Consider the following 23,005-nt stretch of genomic DNA (forward strand, 5'->3'; position numbering starts at 1 on the left):
CAACTCTCTCAAAAATTGCCCAAGCTTGTCTGCTTCTCCACTCACCTCCCTGAACTTGGCTTTGAGTGCAGAGTTGCACTGCAGGTCAATGAGCTCCATTTGAAGTTCAGGAGGGGCATCTTGCACATCAAAGGAGAAGGGGTCCGCAAAAATTTGAAATGTGGCTTTGTGTGTCTTGAAGTCTGCAAATCTGTGATCAAATTCCTCCTGTAGCTTCGAAATGGCCTCAACATACATCTCACCACTGAATGGTGTGCCTGCATCCACAAGAGCCTTGCATGCTGGGAAATGGCAAAGGTTTGTCTGAGAGAGCTGGGCTTTCCATAACACAAGTTTAGTGCAGAATGCTCTCACGTTGTCATAGGCAGCACTGACAAGTTGCCCCTGTAGCTTCTTGTTCAGTACATTAAGCTCATGTGTGATATCAACAAGAAAAGCCAAGTCCATGAGCCATTTGGGATCACTTAGCACAGGATCAATCAACTCACAAACGGCGTAGCTAGCTTTGACTGCTGCATTACTGTCTTTGGTAGCCTTCTTGAAGAGATCCTGTTGCCTCAGAAGACGTGTTTTAAGACTGGCAACCTGGTTGGCTCTCTCATCTCCCTGGTATTTTTCGTACTCCACAGCATGTCTCGTAGTACAATTACGTTTCAAATTGTATTCCTTGTGCACCGCAACTTTTTCAGTGTAAATGAGACACGTCGGGGTGCCCCTGTGTTCAACAAAGAAATATTGCACTCCCCACTTTTCTTGAAACTGTCTGTGCTCATCACCGACCTTTCTCTTCACCGCAGGCTTTGAAAGAGACATCTCTGGGGCTCTGTAATATGTTTTTCCACTTGGAATGAGTCTCGGGTTGATCTTTCACATTCAGTCTCGCGGGTTTGTGGCGCATGTGCACTTTCGCTCTCCGTTTCAATCGCGGAGATGGCTACAGACACTGACACAGGCTGGATCACGGATCATAGCGCCTCATTCAGTTCTATGCTGAGAGCAGCGGAGGAGTGTGCGCGCCGAGCGGAGTGATCGGCCTCACGGCTTCTCCTCCGCCCAGCTGATTGGAGGAATGAATGAGTGAGTGAGCGAGGCACTGGACAGCCCGGCCGATGTCCCGCCCACCAAAAAAAAAAATAAAAATAAAATAAAAAATAAAAAAAAAAAAAAAAATTTGATCTTTCATATTAAGACGGGGGCCGCAAATTATCGTCCCGCGGGCCGCAGTTGGCCCGCGGGCCGCATGTTTGAGACCCCTGTTCTAACGTGTTTGCAGATTGCACTTTCAATCTTCCGCTTAGATGGAATTTATGCTCTGACTAGCCCTCCAATTGGGATTAACGCATTCGCTTTTGAGGTCGGAGGAAACAAGTCAAACATTTGATTTGCTCACGCACAAACCTTAGACTCTGGAGTTAGTCCTAATGCTCAGAAGCTCACAGAGGTACCCCGCAGTGACCCAAATAAGTCACCGCTTTATTCTAGTGCAACCTTCTTCACTGTACATTCTGGCTTGCTGTCTACTCCTAATACTGCATACTGATATTTAGCTTTGTGTACTGTATATACCAGGTCCGCATTTTGAGGTAATGAACGGCACACACGTTTTGAAGCAAGAGAAATAGCTTTGCCTCCTGTAAACATAGCTCTTTTGTGTTCTGTTGTTTGTATCAGGCCCCTCAAAGCTGAGTCGCTATTTATTTTTTTGATTTCTCGTTTTACATCTTTTCACACCTCTGCAACTCTGGTTAATTTGCCATTGTCGTTTGGTCGCTTACTCTAATGCGTTGCAGTGTTTCATGCTTTCAAAATCATAGCCTCAGAAGAGTAAACACTTAGTTGATACTCTTGTTTAGATATTTTATGTATTAATAAAATGCTAGTAATGTGTGACTTTTGGAGTCGTGTAGAAAAGCTTTATGTATTTTTTATGCAGGTCAATGGTTGGCAATTAGTGCTATTCCTGGATGAATCTGTGGCCACTGAAATGACGGTTGCTGGAAAAAAATTGACTAATTGATAGCTCATTATTCGACATTCCATTTGGATTTGGATGTTACTACATTTTCACTTTTGAATTTCCAAGTGAGTAGAATTAACCAAAACATGTTGGCATTCTGTTTACTCCAGAATCAGTCTGAATTTGAAAAATAGGAATTCATGTGCAATACGTACACCAATTATAACTTCCTCTTTCGGCATGTATCAACATTGAGTAGGAAAAATCCAAAATATCGGTGTCTAGTCTACCCACTTGCTTGAGTTCTTCTCCCTCTGCTCCCTCTTTGACCTGGAGCTCTGTGTCTGTTCATGCATGAATCTCATCTAAGCTATTCTTCCCTCCCAGTGACATATAGACATCTGTTCAACAATAGGCTGACAAAACAAGGCAGAATAATCCTTCTCAAAATACCATTTGGTATGTTTGCATTTTGCTCTGAATTCCGTAATTAGTGTTTGCGTCAATCTCCATGCAGATGTCAATTGCGATTATATTACTAGAACCGTCATACCAATGAAAGTATACCGTTGTGCGTGCCATCAGAGAGAGCTTTATCCTTCATATTTGCCTTGACTTTGTAACTGTAACAAGACATGCAACACACACTGACCCTTGTGTCACTTTGCCCTCTCTTGCTTGCTTGTGCACGCACACATATACAGCTATACAGCTGTCACGGTGGACAGCAGTAAGGCTGGCGACCACATGAGCAGAATAGACAATGCTGAAGCAGGGACACACAAACAGAATAAGAATTAAGTCCTCTCCGCAAAGGAATTATTTTCCGTGCTGAATCAGCCAGAGTGGACTAGCGTTGTTGTAGTTGAGGGAAAATTGAGGCCTCCACTCCTCCCGCTTCTTAGCACACACCCATCGCTCTCCCTGTTCGCCCATCGTCTACACAAGTAATCCTTCCTTACTGTAAATCGGGATGAGAACTGGAACAAGGGACAGGCAGTATTAGTCTCTCCAGAGACGCGTTGCCTTGCAAGAGATCCATGTGGAAGTGGGAAAAGGAGTTGGAAGGCTGACACTCCCTCCTGGCCCAAAAACTGTAAAGGTCTGTCATTCTTAGGTGAGGTGACTGATGCACATGTGAAACTAGCAGAGCCAAACACATTAAGGTTGCTGGATTTTTAGGAATTAGTGTTTTTTGTACCAGTATCAGGGTTTAATTGTTAACCGAAGTCAGGAGCATGTTTGATAAATATTAAATGTTTTTAACGCCACACTAAACTGGAATTCAAACCCCGATCACAACTATCTTCAATGCAGAATATCTTCCAATTTGTATTATCTTATAGTATTATGGTGATTCTGTACGTTTTTGCTTTGACTTTTTTTCCTTAGCCAGCCTACATACTGTTTTTTTATGAACTATAGAAGTTAATTTAAAAGCATAATTACAATATAAGGTGAGCTTGTCCCATAGCTACTGTAAGTGTTCTTAGGGCTTGCCTTTTTGTTATTGTTGAGATGTTAATTACAGAAGGTTAATTAATCATGTGCCGTTTTGGACAGACTGTTATCTCACGTGGCAATTTCTTCGCTCAATTTATAGCACACACTTCTTTAGAAATGGTGGTAGAACGGACACTAAAATGTTGTTGTATATTATTTTGGCAATTGTAAATGCACATTTTTTGGTCTCAAAGTATCAAGTTCACCAGTACGCGGTTATTTTTTACACTGCATTCTTGTGCATATGCTTTTCTTCCCAACTTATTTTCTTAACACAATTGACACTTTTGGGAAAAAAGGACAGAAAAAAGCACATTGCTACATTGATGCCATTTATTTGTTTTTTTTTCTTCAGCCGAAACATGCATCTGACTCCAAATTAAAGATGTTTGTCAATCGGGAAGCCATAGTTTATTCTTCCATGGTTCACTGTGTTTTTCCTGTTAGCTGACAGAGATCGAGACCATCGCTTAAATCAGCACTTTGTGATAACCTACATGAGTAAAAACGTTGAATGATTGCGATGAAGATTTAGATAAGATACTTGGTTTCAACTGATGACTTCCCCAGACAGTGTATTGCTGCTGCTAGATCCTTTGTCCTTAGCAGAGGTGTTAATTAGACCAGTAGGGAGAGAGGTGGTAGAGAATCCAAGAACGGGGAGTGAAGTCATAGGGGTAGAAGAGCGTGAACTCGTTTTGCTGTTAATAGTACCTAAAAGGTGGCAAAAATGAAGATCACTTCCAATTTTTGTTGACAGTAGGGTTTGACGTTCACATTAGAAACTGACTTTTTCATGCTATGTTTCTGCAATACTAATAGTAATGTAAACATGCATAGGAGTTTAGCATATGAGGTATTTTGAATGTGGAAAGCAGGTTAAAAGCTACTCTACAATTTTAAAATTGTGTTTTCTACTGGATTTCTATGTATTTGCAAAACATTTTTATTCCGATGACTGTTTAAGGCCACTGTTAGTCCAAACTCAGAACACAAATTGTTCTTGCAATGGTCGGTCATTGGCCCTAGTCCCTAGATACATTTTTAGATTTTTATTTGTTCTCGCTATTAGGCTGTATCCACATTTTTATGATGAGATTTAGACGATTTTGTTGAAGAAGTGGAGGTGTCGTGAGATGACAACATCCTCCTTGGATTCATCATTTTGAACAGTTTGATCTGTCTCCTGTAAACATGCTCTGAAATTAAAAGGCTAATTTGTTTGGAAAGGAGTGCAAGTTTGATGTTCCGATGTGTATACAGCAGAACGTCAACGCTCAGATTCTTTGCAACCTGTAAAATCTCGAGTAATAGCAACATTTGTGCTTGAAAAGGATTTCCTGAATCACTATTGTTCATTGTTAACTGATGTTTCATTGCGTTTTTGTGACTAAATAGGATTCCAACGACCGACATTTTGAGTGAGGACATTGATGGGCTTTTCTGACTGTCATCCTGCATTTTAGTTACGCCTATTTGAAGACCAATGAGTAAAGGTGTAGCCTGTTGGCTGATCTCTAGTTAGCTGCGGACTGACTACCCATCAGTGCTTATTTTCAAAAGTCCTGTTTATTCTTTGTTTACAAGCAAAAATTGTCGACTTTTTGCCAAACAGTCCAAAGAAAGCAAAGGGAAAGCACCTGTATTTTCCTCTAGTGTTTACTGTTGCTATGGAGTCTGCCGACGTTGCTTTCATAATTGACAGCAATTGCTGCAGTCATTGGCCCGCTCACATGATACATTAGTAACATTAGTAGCTGTAATAAATCCCATATCAATGATGATTAAAATCGAGTTTGACTAATCCCAATACACGGCGGTGAGGAATATATCGTCATCGCTACCCATTAGAAATCCCCCACTCCATCCGCGAGCATCTTCCTTTTCCCGGCTTGCTATTTCTGCCTTTCTGCTCTTTCTTTATTTATTCTCGTATACCTTTCTTAGTTTTATTTCTTACCTCGCCTGTCTGTCTGCACTCAACTCCTCTGCAGCCAAGAGCGGAAGCGAGCAGTAAGAGGGGAACATGCATGTGTGAATAATTGAGGAGGTCAGCGTCTCCCTAACGAGGTGTGTTTGATAGCTGACCTCGTGCGTCTTTGTGTGTGTATGCGCATGGTCAAGATGTTCTCCTACACTGCCTCAATTATTCAACATCATGCATATCCCAATACTACCGCAAAATCCTTTCAGATTATGACAAAAATAATAAATTAATAGAGCCAGAAATATGCAAAAGCAATACATATACAGGGCGACAGTTTGAGTGACAGGAAATGGCTTTGTTGCCCTTTTGCATCATTCATGGTTTTGCAACAGGTTTTCCAATGCCAGCGCATGTGTGCATTTGAAATAATGCGTCAGCGTCTCCCTGTCCACAATCGAGGTGCGTGCACTTCTCAAGAAATTGGAACGTTGTGGAAAAGTACATTTATTTCAGGAGTTCTTGATAAAGTCAAACTCATAAATAGATGCGACTGATGTCCTTTGCTACTTATCCGGCGTGACATTAATTGCCCTTTTTAAGTTTCTTTTTCTCCTTGCTGCTGCAAGGTTATGTTTACCTCAGGACTTTTAAAATGAATTGCACTTCACAGCTGTATGGAGACCCTGAAAGCAAGAAATCATTTGGAAAAAATACTTTAGAGTGTGATTTCCTAATCGAAAATCTGGATTTCATATATCATTAAGCAAAACTCATATTTATTTAATCTTCTGTGTAGTGTAAATGAAAGGTAGGCTTGGGGACACTGGATGAGTGGTCATCACATCTGCCTATCATTTCTGAGATTTGGGGTTTGATTCTTGGCTCTAGCCTGTACTAAACTTTATTGCATACAACGTGATGCATATTTTAGATGTGCCTGATTATTCCGGTTCACATGAAGATGACATAAAAGCCAGCTGAAAAATGTGTTCTTTAAATGGGCTCTCTCTTTCTCTCCCTTCCCTGGAGCTCCACCCTTGATTGTGCTTGCTCTGACTTGTACATGTATGTGTGTCCCTGGGATAAGTGATGAGATGTGTGAACTAAAGCAAGTGGAGCACTCTATTAGGCGGCTTCTTGCCTGCAGGCCACCAAACTACTCCACTAACCACAGTGGTAAGCATTGAAGAGAAACGCCAGGCAGTCTGAAGTCTGATTTGATTTGGATTCCATAAATTTCAGCTACTGTTTATAGTAGCTCTCGGTGTGTCCGTGTGTTGACTGTATCAGTCTCCAACCCCGATTTAGCGCCATTTGTTTTTCATACAGATTTGCAGTTGTTTTCAAGACCTTTCGGCTGTGACGTAGTGGTGAATGGTTTTGAAATGAAACAATTCAGGAAAAGAAAGTGCTCTGAGATGTATTTTAAGAGCCAGACTGACAATGACATTGCCCTTAAGGATTACAATTGAACTCACGCAGTTGTGATGGTCGAGCTTAATTTAAATTATTACATTGGTTGCCCTTCAGATAAGATGATAGAGACAGTATTGTATTTTAGTACGACTGCGGGCTTAAGAGCGGAAATGTGTACACTAGCTGACATTGTCCAGAGAATAGAAGGTAATGAAGGTAGCTGAAAAGAGGCTGCTTCATTAGTACAAGCAGGCCTGGGGTATTCTGCGTGTGCGCGTGTTTTTGGGTGTGTGTATGTAAAACACCGTATCTTGGGAAATAAGAGGAGCCGAATGGTTCATGCACACCCATATGCTCACAGATATACACACACAGCAAGCGTTGTTGGTTTATGTGTAACTTTAATCTATAAATTTCTTCCATTTGTCTCTCAGAAAAGGCCACACTTCAGGAAATATACATGGTAAAAAAATTGCTGCAGCAAGCTACATTATAGCTCTGATGACATTATTTTGAATTGGGACTTATTTTCAAGCAGTGCTTCATGTTAGACAGAGCACTCAAGATAATCTTGCATTAGCTGATTGGCCCTGGTTGACAGATTCATGCTGTATAATCCAAGGCATCTCAGATGTTTCCTATCTGACTAGAATGGTCCACTTGTGCGGTCTTTGTTAGATCCATGTTAATTTGCTGTTATGTTCACATTGAAGACTGTTTTGCCATCTATTTGTGTACATTTGACGAGCATTTTGCAAAAAAATTGATCATATTTTTGTAATCTGAGTATCTATCATCAGTCTTTGTTTCTTTCGTTGCTTTCTAGAGAAAATTAGCTGAGAGTTTCCCTTATTCTGGGTTCAACGGAGTACCATGTTGTTTTGTTCCGCAACTTTTACATTGATTGTCCATACACCGTTGCGAAACCTCAGGCGTGTCGGCCAGGCTTTTGTTTTGTTTGTCTGGTATGAAATAGGATTTGTGGACAGTGAACGGAAGGGCTGGTCACAGGGAGGGCAGGGCCGTCGGTGGGTGAAATCAGACCAGGATGAGACTGCCATTTACGCCAGATGAGGATCCTGTGTACCGATGTTGCTGAGATTAGCTTCTCACATTGCCTAAATTTGCCATGCAGTTTTCAATTCAACTACTTTACACTTACCTCCAGGTGAACCGTATCCAATTTCATTGGGCACTCTATTACTTAACATCTGAAACCATCCGTCAGTGCCGATAGCCATAATACTGGTAAACAAAATGGAAATGTAAGCAGCAGTGCTCCCCAATGGCAATCTTGTAAGTCCACCCACCGTATGAGCATTTCAGAAATGTATTTTGTTACATTGCAACAGGAGTGTCTGATGTACGTACTCCCTCTGAAATTGAAAGGAGGCCGACGGTGACAACAGCACGGCGATGAAAGTGGAAAATGTTTTGAGCTAGCAAGGATTTCCCAGCATTGGCGAACTCAATCAGCCTTCGTAACAGTGTAATAATGATTAGTGTCCACCTACTAAGACCTGTTTGTACCAAACAGAGTTGATTGTCCATTTCACAAATGGCATTAGGTCTTGTTTGTGACCCTTTGATCAGTAGCCCGGCATTGATTTCAGATTGCCGCCTGACATACCAACCTTGACTCATGAGCCAGGCTTACAACCATCCCGTCACCCTTGGCCGACTCTGCTTTGGATCCTCCCACTCTCCGTCCCTTTGAATAAGTGAACACAGAGGAGCCACGAGAACATTGTTTTCTCTGTCACGACGGTCGATACCTGATCTGATTAGACTTCAGCGTTCATGCCTCTCGACTTGCTCTAAACCCACACAGCAGATGAAGAGCAGGCTGGCTAGCATTAGCCAGTACCCCCAATGAATGAGGAGACTTCTCTGTGTGGATTCACACTGCTCATCCAAGAATACAGAGAAGCCATGTGTAGCTAAGCTGTAGATGTTGTGGGTTTCCCTGCAACTGCAGCCTGGAAGGATGAAGCGGTAGGTGGAAGGAAGGAAAAGGAGGGGGATTATGGGATGGGTAGGGAGAAGGGCAGTGTAGGAAAAATTCCAAAGGGAGGTATTGGATATCTGCAGCTGTATTGATAGCAGTGTAAGCACATTTCTATTTAAATCAATGGAGCACCCCTCAAGATCAACAAAAGAAGGTACCCGGTGCACTTAAAGAGCACGGCTACCGAGTACATAAACTATAGCAAAATGTGGGACATTAAAATTTTCAAACCTCTGAAAGCAGGTGGGACTTCTTGTGAAATCTCTTAACCATAACAATAGCTATATCTTGGCCTTAACACGATCCCTCGTATAACCACCACACTGTGAGATTAAGAGCAGCTCACAGAAATTTACTTGACGAAGAGCTGTCTTCACGAGTGATATTAACATTTAATTATTTTGCTAACGTTTCAGTTGCTTCTCTACATGAGAATTGGCTCCATCAGGGCTCCGTCTGCTCTCTCTGGAAACGTCCTTGACCGAGACACGAACCCTAAATTGCTCTAAGTGGGCATGGCAGGAGACCCGCATACAGGTGTACGAAAGCGAGCCTGTAAAGTCCTCGCGATTAAATTACCGTTAATTTCTGATTTAGAGTTCCATCGGTTCATGTTGTCCCACTCGACAGGAGTCTTGTCTACTTTTGCTTGCACAAACAAACTAACCCCCGGATGAAAAATGGCACGACACGCTCACAAAAAACCCTAAGCATATTTTGTCTGGGTCTCCATGTGTAAACAGCTGTCAGAAAAACGACATAGCACTGACATGCCGTGGGCCATCAAAATGTACACAAGGCTTGAAAAAGAATGTTGCCTCATATTCAGTAGCCACGGGAACATGTCACACGCTACATGCACACAAACACACGCATACCCTTGCACGACTTTGTGGTAATGCCATGCCGAGGCACCGGCACATTCATCATGCCGCAAGTCGTCATGAGCAACCCTCATTAAACACTGAGCCCATAATTTATGATTAATATTTGCAGAGGGTGGCCTGTCATCAAGTCCTTTCAATTCATTGATTCTATTGATCAACAGAAAAATAAGCGAAATTGATGACTGGGTTGGTTGTGTGTGCATACTTTGGAAGCTGCAGGGCAATTGGAATCATGCTATGGAAATTCAAGTTAGGAAGCAGAGCCAGTATAGAAAGAAGTTGAGGGTGTTGTATTCAAGGTCTCTCTGCATTCCCTTGCGTTGTAAATCGTCTCTGGAGCTTTGCGCGTGGCTTCATTAGTAAGTGTCTTTTCAATATTTATGGCCTTATTAATAAAACATCAATAAGAGAGGTTTTTGTGAAGAACTGTGGGATGCTGCAGTCTCCAAGTTAAGGATGTTCGCTTTTTAAATACAGATGCTCAGGTGAGAAATGTGCACGACTTGGCGGTAAACGAATTACGGTGGGTCACGCAGAGGACATTCTTAAAGAGATCAATTCAAATTCTGGATGGGCGACTCATTTTGCGAGTGATTGCTTGGAAATTGGATCTTTCGAAGAATTTAGTCCTGGAGTGGGCATTGGTTTCTGAGCTGGGGTACCGAGTTAAATTGTTGTTCGTCCTGTGGTTAAACCTTCCTCATGTTTTATTTATGGTGGCCCAGCCGAAAGTGCCGATAGGACCAGGCCTGAGGAACTTCAGGGTCAGAGCTGGCTATCACACCCTCCCTCCCTCAGCAGCACTTGTCCATCCCAGCAGCCCTGCCGCCCACTTGCCCCCTCATTCACGGACGGCGCTGCCTTTTCTCTCCATGGACACACTTGCATGGGACTCAGCTGATAAGAACAGAGCTGTCTGTTCCTCGTTGTCTCTCTGTCTCTGCACATCTGGTGCATTCAGTGTGTGTGCTCGTGGGCTTGCTGGTGTGTTTTAGGTGCAGTTTACAGTGAAGCCAGATATCAGACTTTTTGGCGACGGTCACCGTCCAAATGTTTTATGAGAATCCCAATGGAGGAACCCAATCTATATTTTAATAGCATCTATTGTTGTTATTCAATCCAAGCCAATGAACGTATGTATACATTAGTGACAGTTGTTTCCATACTGTAATTTAGCCATTTTGATAAATAATTTGTTCATTCATCACCCTTAATACTTCTGGGGTGCCAGAGACCCCTGCTACTACACACATCATTTGTTCAAGTCATAGTCAAGTATTTGTTTAGTTCTTGTTGTTTCCAGCCGTTGTTTTCTGCAGTAGCAGACCTGCCAGCTGCGGCAGTCAGGTGGAGTGTCGTTCTCCTTGCGTTACGTAACCCTCCCTCCACCCCCAAATTAGATCCAACTTCAAATAAATGAAAAGCAAGCCGCTGTTTGGCTCCTTCCCCCCGCAGATATAAATAGCATTCTCACATCTTATCTAGAAACCGTGTTGTGGAGAGGAGAGGCTTTGAAACGCGGCCCGACGATTAGGATCCCATTGTTCCGCTCCACACCCCCCCCTCCCTTTCCCCGGCTGCTTACAGTAAGCCCTGGAATCCGCGTGCATGTGTGTGGATGCAACGTCTAAGCGCGTATGGATTCATCTGCATCGCACCATCGTGGAGATAGCGGCCATGATAGCTTGCGTGTGCGCAAAGTGTCGTGGGCTACCGAGTAATTGGTGTGCGAGTTCCTGCTGGGTGTGTCTTTGATGACGGGTGCCGCGCTTGTGCTTCTTACCCCTCTGATATTCTCAGACTTAACAAGGTTGCTAAGATACATTGGATTTATATTAGATTTATTTATGCTGTTATTGTTGCTGCAATATTTTACTCAGGACTATGAAGCCTTTATTAATTCGGTAATGTAGATGCACCGTTCCCCTCTCCTGGTGTGGAGGCCGTGGGGGTTTAGGCACGTAGTTAGATGTCTACCCCACCCCATTACCATCTGGAGGCGGATCCGTACCTCCATTTATCACGACATCATTTAATCCAAAACTCTCAGCCCAGATTTTCTATTCAGCGCAGACCAAGGCAGTAGAAGAGCAGACGAGTAACCTCACTTTGGCTCAGGCTCATTGGCATGAGGAGCCGCCGTCCTTGCTACCAGCAGATGTCATCTCAATCTAATGTCTGACCTCCATTGTGGCTTCTCCTGGCTGGGAAGCCTTTGGCACTCGTGTCAGGCTAACAGTGTTAGCACAAAAAGAACAGGAAATAATAGAGGTGGGCTGGTGAGACAAAGGCTGCCAGGGCTCTGCTTCATTTCTTACCAATTTTTGCATATTAACGCAATGGCGATAAACAGTCACATAACTCCACTTCTTTTTTCTGAGTACGTACTCTGGTTGTACATACAATTTTTCCTATCTTAAGGTGCAACCCTTTTAGTGGAAGATCTAAAGGAGATGATGAGTGCTGACTGTTTTAAATCCCAGAAATGATGGTGTAGAGACAACATAGTTTATGAATGCTGCCAGATTGACTGCACATACTCATAATAATTTAGAACAGAATAAAAGGAGAGGTAAAGCCAGGCAATTGCCATTTAAGCGTTTTGACCTAGTCATGACACAATTTTACCAAAATCTATTCTTCATAATATCCAACATTTTTTTTATAGTACACTTTGCTGTTTCATGATTTATTCCCCGGTGCCCTGATCTTCTTCTTTTTTTCCTGGCTGCTTGATTAACCCTTCAATCCCAAGTGCGAACACATGTTTTGTGATGTTGGGCACATACTCACATCCCGTATGATCACTTCTGGCCCGCATTTCGCTTCCAACGCTTTCCTCCCACTCCTGTTGCCTGGGGATATCCATGCTTCTCCAATCACATGCAATCAGCCTGTCTAGCAGGTTGCACATGAACATCAGATAACTAGGCTAATAATCTATCATCAAAATACATTGATTGATACCAAAAAATTACAAGTGGGACAAATTGTACATGCATCTATTTATCTCCTGATTTTGAATACAAAATGCAAGGGCTTTTTTACAGTCTGAAGGCCTGTTAAGTTGCCACTCAGGCAGTTGTTCTTCTTCTTGTGGACACCTAACTTTTATATCCTACACCTTTGACATTGTGAATTATTTGCCTTGATACTTGGTAACTATGTAACTTGGGCCAGTATCTATTGAGCCTTGATTTTTTGGGAGGAGATCAGGGCTGATTACTTAATTGCATTTTTGGTATTCATATTGGATTGGATTGGATAACTTTATTCATCCCGTGTTTGGGAAATTTCGTTGTCACAGTAGCAAGAGGGTGAGGATGCAGAAATAGGAAAGGCATTTTAGACATAAATAGATAGGTAATAAGTAAGTTATTCTGTTATATTCTGTATTCGATAATTAAACATTGGGTGTAATGAGAGGGAACAGTAGTAATAGTAAGGTTTGTTCTCTGACATAGTTTTGCCGCTGACAGCTATCTGTGTCCAAGTGGTTGTGCAGCCATGCAAAGGAGTTGTCCTTTTAGCATCCACCACAGGAAATAGTGCTCTCCAGAGGGGGTGACTGTCACTACATCGGTTCATTGCTTCACAGTTTGATCCTGAACCGCTAAGCTTTTTTGGGGAGTGTGACCAATTTGAAAACACAGGCGTTTTTCTAGTCACAGATGTACTGGTTAGATAATAATTTCAACCAAGATGTTAATTAAAGGTGAATTTTCAGGTGAGTTAGCATCTTCTCCACGTGTGTTTTCTGATCTTTGCCTGGCGTAATATACAAAGTCAATTCAAATAAAGCTTCAAATATGTCTGTCCATGTTAGAATATGGCTGATTGATTATTTGATGGATTGTCCTGAGTGAGTGTGCTGGCTTAATGCTAATAAATCTTCATAATGCTCATTATCAAGCTTCTGGGCCACATAAACTGGACTAATTAAATATTAAAAATCAAACTGAGACCTGTGGCTTGCCAGTCACCAATTTACAAACCATAATTCTTATAAAGTTTGGGAGTAGTGGAAATGTTATGAAAAGCAGCAATATTTAAAAGCTATAAATCCAAGGCATGGAATTTGATAGTGGAACTGATCGACTATGTTTTTTTCCCTGTAAAGGTTTTTGCGTTTTCATCCACGTTGTCCTGTAAATGGCCACTGAAATGTTTATAAGCGACAGGTAGGTTGAACAATCGGTAGAGTGACACGTCAGTTGAACAATCTCCGTTTCTTCATGTATTTTTTTAAACTATTATATCTTGACTATTCCTTTGAAGCTTTTTTCCCAACTGGTGTCAATCCCCCAACACTCTCACATTGTGTTCCCCCTTTTTGCGCCGCATCGGCTCTACGGCACTTGTACAAATGGCTGACAGCGGCGAGGAAGAGAGGATGCTTTCATAGAGGATGCTTTCATACCTTCAGCCAGGGGTTCCCCCCTCATTGCGGACGTGGAGGGGTGGAAGGCACGCACGCCTTTGACAGAACACGTTGATTGGTTCAGAATGGTTGCTGCCTCTTGTAGGAAAAAAGGAAAGGCTATTTTTAGATCAAGGGGTAGCTGGGAGAGAAAAACTGAGCAAGGGCTACGTGTGTGTGCATGCGTGTGCGCGTATGTGAGGATTACTGCAGTCATGTAGGAACTTCCCCATTTCTACACCCAGGCAGTCACACATAGGGCTACACGATACCCCCTTTTTTCTTTCTTTTCTCACCTCTTTTGTTCTTTCCCTCTTTCTCCCCCACCGCAGTCTCCCTCTCTCTCGGCGTGTCCTTCTTTTTCCTAGCTGGCCCAGTGTGCAAATGTCAGCACTCTCCCATTTATTTGCCAGCGCCCAGAGCAACGTCCTGCACACTCTGTTTACCTCCACATGGCTGCTCCCTGATCCACACCCTCAACTACCCCAAAATGTCTCCCTTCATTTGATTTTTCATAACTTTCTCTTTTATCACTTCCCGCCCACTCCTTTTCACACATTCCCCCATCCTTCCCTCTCAGCCCCTCTGTTGCGGTTGCCATCTTTTACGCCATTCTTGCTTCACCTGGCGGCCCCCTCCATCCCAGTTTACCCCCACCCCCGCCCTCTTTTCACGGATCACGGCACTCCAACGGAGCACCATCGTGACATTTACATCCTCGTCGACAATTTGATTTCCCCTGCTCCACCGTCATCAACACTTTGCATCGTTTTGGGTCCGTTTTTGGGCACATTTCACGCCGCACCTCTGTCGCGCCGACCTCACCGTCACCTCGTCTGTTTTTGGCTTCTTTTCTGAGCATATTCGCTTCTCGCTAATGCACGTAACAACTCACGTGGCTCACACCTGCTCCACAGTGATGGGGCCGCACAATGTGAATATCATCATAAATTAAAAAGAGAAGCAGGGGTACAGCCGTCATATTAAATTTGATACAGTGGAGACACACTGGAAAAAAATAGATATATTACCTGAGCTTATATAAAAGTCAACTGCATCACAGCAGCCCATCGTGCCATTGCTTATCCAATTTTCATATAGTTACAATATTGATTCTAAGCATGAAATTTCAAAGCAATACAATTAAAAAAAATGTTCACTTAAAAGTAAACTCCAGTACCTGTCTGATTTGATTTTTTTCATTTAATAAGGGACAGCACATATTAATGAACATATTTATATTCATGTTAATGAACATATATATGTAAATATGTAAGATTTCCATCTTTAGTCCCTTGTGTAGGTTGAAGACAAAAAAATAAGACATACACACACGTAGCACAGTTTTAGACAGCGTTGTGATCGCAATTTTGTTCGTCTCACAGCCAGACTTTAAGATGATTGGTGAAGAGGTTTAGAGACGGGAGTTCATGTATGTTAATTGGTATTGAGATCCAGGAATGTGCAGCACGGACGGAGAAGATGCTTTGGCTGAATGCACTCTTTTTGAAGGGAACTACTCAGTCACCTATAGAGCCAGCCCTTGTTCATGTGTTGGAATGATGTTGGAGTGATATACAATGCTTGAATTTTATGACTTAATTCATCCTGTTTACATTTTAGTATCAGATCAATAGATTTAGAAGATCATTTAAGGATTATTAAAGGAAATATTACTGAAAGAGCTCAAAAGATGATTGATTATATTTGGCTTCAACCATCTAAACGTGATTGTGAATTGTATAATGCACAGAGGACACTTAAGAGTGATTTGACACGATGCTGTGACTTGTCAACGCGTCCTCCATATTTGATGTGGCAGGTCTGTTCGTAAGCAAATGCGAGTCAGTACTGTAGACTAAATGTCACCAAGCAAAACAACATTCAGCAAAAAATAATAATGCAATTTTGGGGGTAACCGAGAATGCTTGAAAATTTGTGGAACTTCCTTGACCTTTCCCCAAAATAATTTACGACTTGAAACTCTTTCCACTTTGCGCAACTAATGATGACCAACTGTTGTCATCTGATCCTCTGGATTTGTTGAGCATCACACAAAAAAATAAAGAAAACTCACCGCAGTCTTGCAAAATTAGCTTACTAGTTTTCCCTTTCGATATTATTTCCCAACATTTGGTCTACTCCAGATACCAGGTTTTTGCACCATAATCAATTTGTTCATTGTTTTGCAGCATATCGCATGTAGTTGTTTAGTTTGGCTCTCCCTCTGTCTGCGCAGTGAGTGACAGCTGCTACCGAAACCTGGCAGAGGACCGCAGCGGCGTCAACCTCAAAGATCTCGTCCATGATCCGTCCCTGTGAGTAATTGCCTCCTTGATGACTCATACACATGGCAAAAAAAGGACCCGATTCACTCGTCTTTGAATTTAGCATCCCAAATTAACACGATGGTATCTGTGTGTTAGTACACACTTGATGGAGGGAGCCTTCTTATGAAGAAGTCGAACAAAGGGACTAAAAATATCTCTTTAACGCAACGTGTCGGGGCTCAGTGTCGCCCTGTGGAGGGAAATTCCCAGCATGCACAGCAACAACAAAAGAGCCGCAGCGCTGCTCTCGCTCACTGTGACTGCAGGAGTCGTTAATTTCTGGAAGACGAGGGGAAATCTGCAATTGTTTTTTTTGGAGCAGCATGAACAACAAATGTGTTTGTGTGTGTAGCAGGTTCACAAATGATCTTTTTCAATGAAATTCTAACGCCAAACATCGTTTTTTTTTTTCAATACCGGTAGCGCCACAGTTTCCGTTCTCGTCGCACGGGTCATTCTCATTACGTCCATTGATTTACTGGAGCGAGGGTGTCAGCGTCAACGTAGTGTCCTCGCCCTCCCGCTTGAGGGACCCTGAAGTGCTCCTTTGCTGTCATGTCTTGGCTACTTGTCCGCGTTGGCTGCTCATGTCTCATATGATGTTTGCGCGTGACGCAGAGTGCGCCATGTTGTGTTTGTCATGCTAGACTGAGCCCCAGATTGTGATCGGGAACTCGTGACTCACTGTTTATAAATATAGAATCCGAAGAAAAAATACAGAGTTGTCACAAAAGTCTTGGGTTACAAATGAAATCTACAAATTGGACTGTGATAAGAAAGAACCCAAACACTGCAAATTCCCTAGTGGTGGTCCGTGCATTTTCTCATAGCGCCTTCAACGGGTAAAATCCACTATCTAGCAGCATTTAATGATTAAATACAAATACTGGAGCTTTTCAGACATTACAACCGGGCCGGGGGGGGGATTTTCCAGGAAAAAGACAGCGATGAACGTTGATACGTCCATACGCGAAACGGCAAAAATGGCACTAAAATGGGGTAAAATCCACTTCCTAGCAGCATTTAGTGATTAAATACAAACACTGGAGCTTAAATACAAACACTGGAGCTTTTCAGATATCAGAACTTGGCCCACAATTGAAATATTATTTAGGAACTGTGTAAAATACGATTTGCAGTGGCAGAGATCGGATATTCTGAGTGCAGGTTTAAAACCCTGAAAAAAAACGATTGAGTGGAGAGTGAAGTTGCAATTTTTAGTGCACGCAAATTTGGGTTGGCGACGATATTTCAGGTCAAGGATTCTAACGTCTGATAAATGTCAGTGAGTGTCACACTTTTGGCTATTTTGGCATGGAGGTGAGGAAGTGGAGCAGTTTGAACTGGATTGATGCACCTTTCAGAATGGTGTCACCACCACAGATCTGCTCCAAAATGGCATCTAGAGTCCCGATTTGAACGTCTCTTGGGAAAAAGACTCACACAAACAAAAATAACTGCACATCCCAAGGTGTTTGTGTCAAATTGTAACCACAATGCGCACGCAATAAGGTGAGCACGTCCTGGTTTTTGTTTTTAATATTCCTTTTGTTCAGAGTAAGGATTTGCAAGTGTGCGTTCGTGTAGACGGAATCGTTCTTTTTTCGACATATTGCCAATGGGCTTCAATAGAGTCATGAACAAGAATAGCAATATTTTTGGTGAAACTGGATTTTTGTTTTGGGGGATTGAACCCGCGATCGTATTTTAAGTGCATTTTTCTAATGCTCCATGTTCAGGTATTGTTGATACTTGACTTTTAATAATAATTGTCATTAATTGCACATTTTTTGCTAGTTTATTTTTTATTTTTTATTATTTTTAAACATGGTTAACCACCGTTGGGCTTCTCTAGCACCAGTTTTGTGGGGGGAAATTCTGAAAGTGGTTACAGTAGTTTGATCCTTGAGGCATTTTTACAGAAAATTGCTATTAAAATAGCTGGGAACTATTTTAAATTGTAGGAAAAAAAACTGCATGCTAAATCAGTTTCATTATCTCTGTTAACGTGCACTGTTAATGCCAAGTATTTTCTACCCAGAATTAGCATCTTAAAATACACTGGGGATAAATCCAGAGCTTGATTCAACTCGAGTCAAACAATTGTTGATCTTTTTTATAGCCAGAATGAACATCTCAAAATACACTAGAGATCAATCTAGAGCCATTTTTTTTAAATTTCTTTACCTTTTATGTTTGGTTTCACGGTCGACAAGTATAATGTTTACCTGCAAGCTTGTTTCACCGGATATTTCAGAGAGTGTGGGTTGAAATCATGGAAACACAACGCAACACAACGCTAGCTGCATACTCAGACCTCGTCAGGGATTTAAAGAGGTGGGCTTGCCGGACCCCTCCCCTCTCTCTGCATCAGTGGAGAGGTGACCCCTTGAGAGCTCCCCTACATATGGATGGGCTGTAATGGGCTCCATACCACTATGAGTCCGGTGTGTGTTCATGTATTCGTGTGTGTGTTTGTTTGTGTATGTGTGTGTGTGTGTGTGTGTGTGCCCCCCACAATGCACTGTGTCTTGCAAGTGAAGGGGGAAAGAAGGGGCGCATGAGAGTGAGTGCCTTGTGCGGAGAGCTTTTTTTATTATTAATAAAATCATCCTGGCAGATGGGTTTCATCTTAAAAGTGTCCCACTACTACAGAGATTTGCAATAGGCACACACACACACACACACACACACACAGACACACACACTCAGTAAGTGTACCCCTGACGGTGTATCTCTTGGTGTTCTCAGTCCTTTCACTCACTGTGTTTCATTCTGCCTTTATCCTCTTACTGCACTCGTCTTTTATTCATAGATTTTGGACGTTGAGGCTTTCAGGCCCCTACTACTACCATACTCGAACCCCAGACGCACTCCTTCTATTGAAACTACTTCCACTTTTCCTAACCGTCGTCATTCCTATTCCATCGGGATTTGATGTTTTTTGCAACAAAAAAAAACTCTTGGCTAAAAGGCTGCACCTGCCCTTCAACATGAGCTTTTATTGATTTTTTATTCTGGTGGATGAATTTCAGTGCACGTGGGTTTGTATAGCTGACACTCAACGGCGGGTTAAACTCAGGTTCAAATATTTGATTCGAAATTGTTGATTTGACAGAAGAAAGGCATCGGCTGTAATAACTAGATTTCGATTAGTCTCTTTGAATGAGTGGTATTGTCTCCCCTTTGCCCAAAGTCAGAGGAAGATATATTGGAGGGAAAATGACTGAGAAACATATTGCATTATTAGAATATTTAACCCTTTGACTGCGTAATACACTTTTCTTTTACAAAAATTAAGTCTCATGACAGGCCTAGATAGGAAAAATGCATGACCAAGCCTGTCATGACCTTTGATTTTATTTTTGTGGATTATTTCTTGCCATTCAATGTACATTGAAGTACAGTAGTTGATATATATACGCAATACGCAAATATGGGCAAATGTGATCTTGACATTGTTGATTATTTCTAGATGTTCAGTTTATTCATAATGTGCAAGATGCCACTTCCTTTGTAGATATGACAATTATTATTGACATATATGGCTAATATGGCAAAAAGAACCTCTTTTTATCTTTGAATGTGTGTGAAACTAGTGAAAAACTGTGGCATAAAGAATACTACTATATAATATATATCACATTTTCATACTAAAGTACAGGATGTGTGCGCATGTGCATCTTGTGAACTCTTTCAGGCTTCTGAGTTTATAACTATAACGTCCAAGAATAGCAAGTTCAGCAAATTTGCCTGCATGCGCACATTATGCAGATGTACAACGGCATGTATTGATCACAATACGGTACAGTGCGAGCTAAACGCAGGGTCCGGTTAGTTAGCAAACTGTTCACGGTAAAATACCATCCTCGATCCTAAAACCAACTTGGTATCAAGAACATTTAGCATGAAAACGGAAACTCACTCGCTCATGATGAACAGCGACGCAAGTAGAGGATTCAAACAAGGAGGGGTTGCCTAGGAAACAGTCGGAAGAAACCCTCGTTATTTGTGTTGAGCATATTTTCATTTGGGCTGAAACAGAGCCCCATAAAAACCCGGGGAGAGGGAGAGAGGTTATTTGTCTTGACAGCTCCTTTACTCTCCTGAGGTGTAACACACACACACACACACACACACACACACACACATAGGATGAGAATAGTACATGCAGCTACACACAAACTTGTGAACGGATATGGCCAAAATCATCCTTCCTTTGCACATCAGAAGCAAATCACTTGTGCCATCGCTGAAATGTCAGCAGGTGTGGAAGGGGAGGGCACGTAGCGGTCTCTTTCACCATATTTACTCCGTACACTTTCTATTTTATTTTTAGTGTTGCAGGTTTTATTCTTGTGTGTCATGTCAACCTGCCTGAGTGGCTTAAAAGGCTTAAAAATTAATGTGCCCACAGTCGGTGGGTATCGTTTAAGTGGCTGTCACAAAGGAAAAGCATGATGCAAATCTCTTCTAAAAATAGTCTTCCTCTTAAAAAAAATGATGAGGCATAAATAAAATTGGTCTATGCTGAGCCTTCACCTTGAGCCTGCTTGTTTTGGGGTTGAAATGTCCTACTACATTTTACCACAGGAGGTCGCCAGGGCTTGACAGCAGCAGCTTTTTTGGGGGGGTGAGCTGTCCTGCGCAAAGTCCTTTTAGAAAAGGAAAAGGATGTTCAAGGGCATTCTGACTGTCCTCTCCTCTTTCTTTTTCTTATAGTTTTCGTTACCAAGGCTGCATATTTTCTTTTTTTTCCCAACACACTTTTGTGTTGCATTTAAAGGGACGAGTCAATCATTAGGATGGTGTGTTTCTAACACATGAAATGTTTGAACATGGGTGTTAAAAATATTTAGTGTTGAATCTCAGAGGTATAGCATGAACTGGTTTTTATTTGTTAGAGGTGCTAGGACTTTTTTTGACCGTGTTTCGAACCATAGATGAACTCACTATTGGCACAAAACGGGCTGCAGTTGCCTCAGGCATTATTCAAATATTTATTTGGGTAGCAGAATATCAGCGAATAGGTGTCGGGGTCCGATGAAGATATTTGCGTATAAAGTTCATGTTGCATTGTGGTTTAGTTCTGCCAACAGTCCGCTTAATTTGTGCCTCGGTTCGCCGCCGATTCGGCTTTTTCGCTCTCGCAGAGCCCCACTGATGAGAGAGATGCGACTACATGTCTTCAAAAGGCCTTGCTGGCATAGTTAATGAAGACATGGGAAACATCTAAATAAAGTATTATCCTTTTTGTGACAAACAATGGTTACAAGTAGACATTTGGCACTTGAGCGAGCGCGATTCTGTCAACGGACGCACCTACAGCGTCTGAAAACGTTATTGTTGCCCCATTTTCATGCATTATTAAATATTTTTAGCATTTTTTAAATGAATTTTAATGTTGTAGTCTGTATCTTATTATAGGATTACTATTCCAGTAAATGCCGAGTGGTTCACAATTTTGTGTTTCCATCTGAGCTGCTATCGATGTTAATATATTATATATATATATAGTTTTCATGAGGCATTTGTGGCAGTGAGATTTGGTTATGTAGTCACTGTAAATATGTCGCTTTATTCCACTCATCAGTTGGGTTAAAAAAAAAATTAAAAAGGAAAAGGAATACACCTTGGACCAATATTTGCTGAAATATTGTATTTGTTTACAGAATGCCACTAAATACAATCACCGAAAGACAGAGATTGGCGATGCCATCAGAGACAAAATCAAGATAGAACTATGTTTCACTGACTCTTTTTTTTTCCTTCCTTTCAGGCTGGGTGGTATGATTGTGGCATACAAGATAGTGCCCGATGAAATAGATGAAATCAAGGTACACATATACGCCGTTTCTCACATCACTTGATGTCATTTCCGCCAAACGCTCGTCTTAAATCTGTGTGCGCTGTCATTTTAACAGGAAACTCTGGTGGACTGGTGTGATGAAAAGGAGCTTAACCTCATTTTAACCACCGGAGGTACCGGCTTTGCTCCAAGAGACGTCACACCGGAGGTGGGTTCGTTTTCATTTTCGATGGAACGTGGATGATGTTGTTTCAAATACAGCAAACCACGCGCAATCTGTCCTTGTGCTTCTGTAATGCACCATTTTGGATTTGTTTGACTTGAATCAAGGAGGTTTTGACTTCTAATAGTGAGTCTGTCCTTCCAGTATGCAAATTTTTCCGTTATTTATGACACCAATCAGGCCTTAGATGTGTATGATTGGACCAAAAGGCTCCAGCTATCCATAAAATGAATAATCAGTATGGAAAATGACACTAATTTAACCAATTTTTGAAAAGAAGTGACACCAAACAACAAGAAAATATCAAAAATGAGTTGAACACAGGTATTCGTGAGGTCATTCTCGTCAATTTTGAGGCGTATGCTTTATGCATCATCACCACTAAAAATAATATCATCACGCTTTTGTTTCCAAGAAGAAAAGACAGACAAATGACTTGCCATGCTCCCATCTTTTTAGCATTTTGCTGACACAAGGGTGTGCATGTGTCTGTGTCTGTGTGAGCAATGATTAACATACAGTGTA

The 23,005-nt window shown here is 41.8% G+C and overlaps 1 protein-coding gene across 11 annotated transcripts in view; it reads left to right on the plus strand.

Moving 5' to 3' along the window:
• Window positions 1-23,005, plus strand: part of gphnb (gephyrin b) — a 91,562-nt gene that overhangs the window by 39,481 nt on the left and 29,076 nt on the right. For 10 of the 11 annotated variants that reach the window (XR_013296731.1, XR_013296732.1, XM_077586471.1 and 7 more), the window contains 3 exons: window positions 16,358-16,436; window positions 22,228-22,285; window positions 22,373-22,465. Coding sequence is in view for 9 of the 11 variants with exons in the window: in XM_077586471.1 (XP_077442597.1) it covers window positions 16,358-16,436; window positions 22,228-22,285; window positions 22,373-22,465 (230 nt within the window). In the remaining 2 variants the exon portion in view is untranslated. The remainder of the gene's footprint in view (window positions 1-16,357; window positions 16,437-22,227; window positions 22,286-22,372; window positions 22,466-23,005) is intronic. The other variant, XM_077586470.1, reaches the window with a different exon arrangement.

This window comes from Stigmatopora argus, chromosome 19, assembly GCF_051989625.1.
Source record: "Stigmatopora argus isolate UIUO_Sarg chromosome 19, RoL_Sarg_1.0, whole genome shotgun sequence".
NCBI lineage: Eukaryota > Metazoa > Chordata > Actinopteri > Syngnathiformes > Syngnathidae > Stigmatopora > Stigmatopora argus.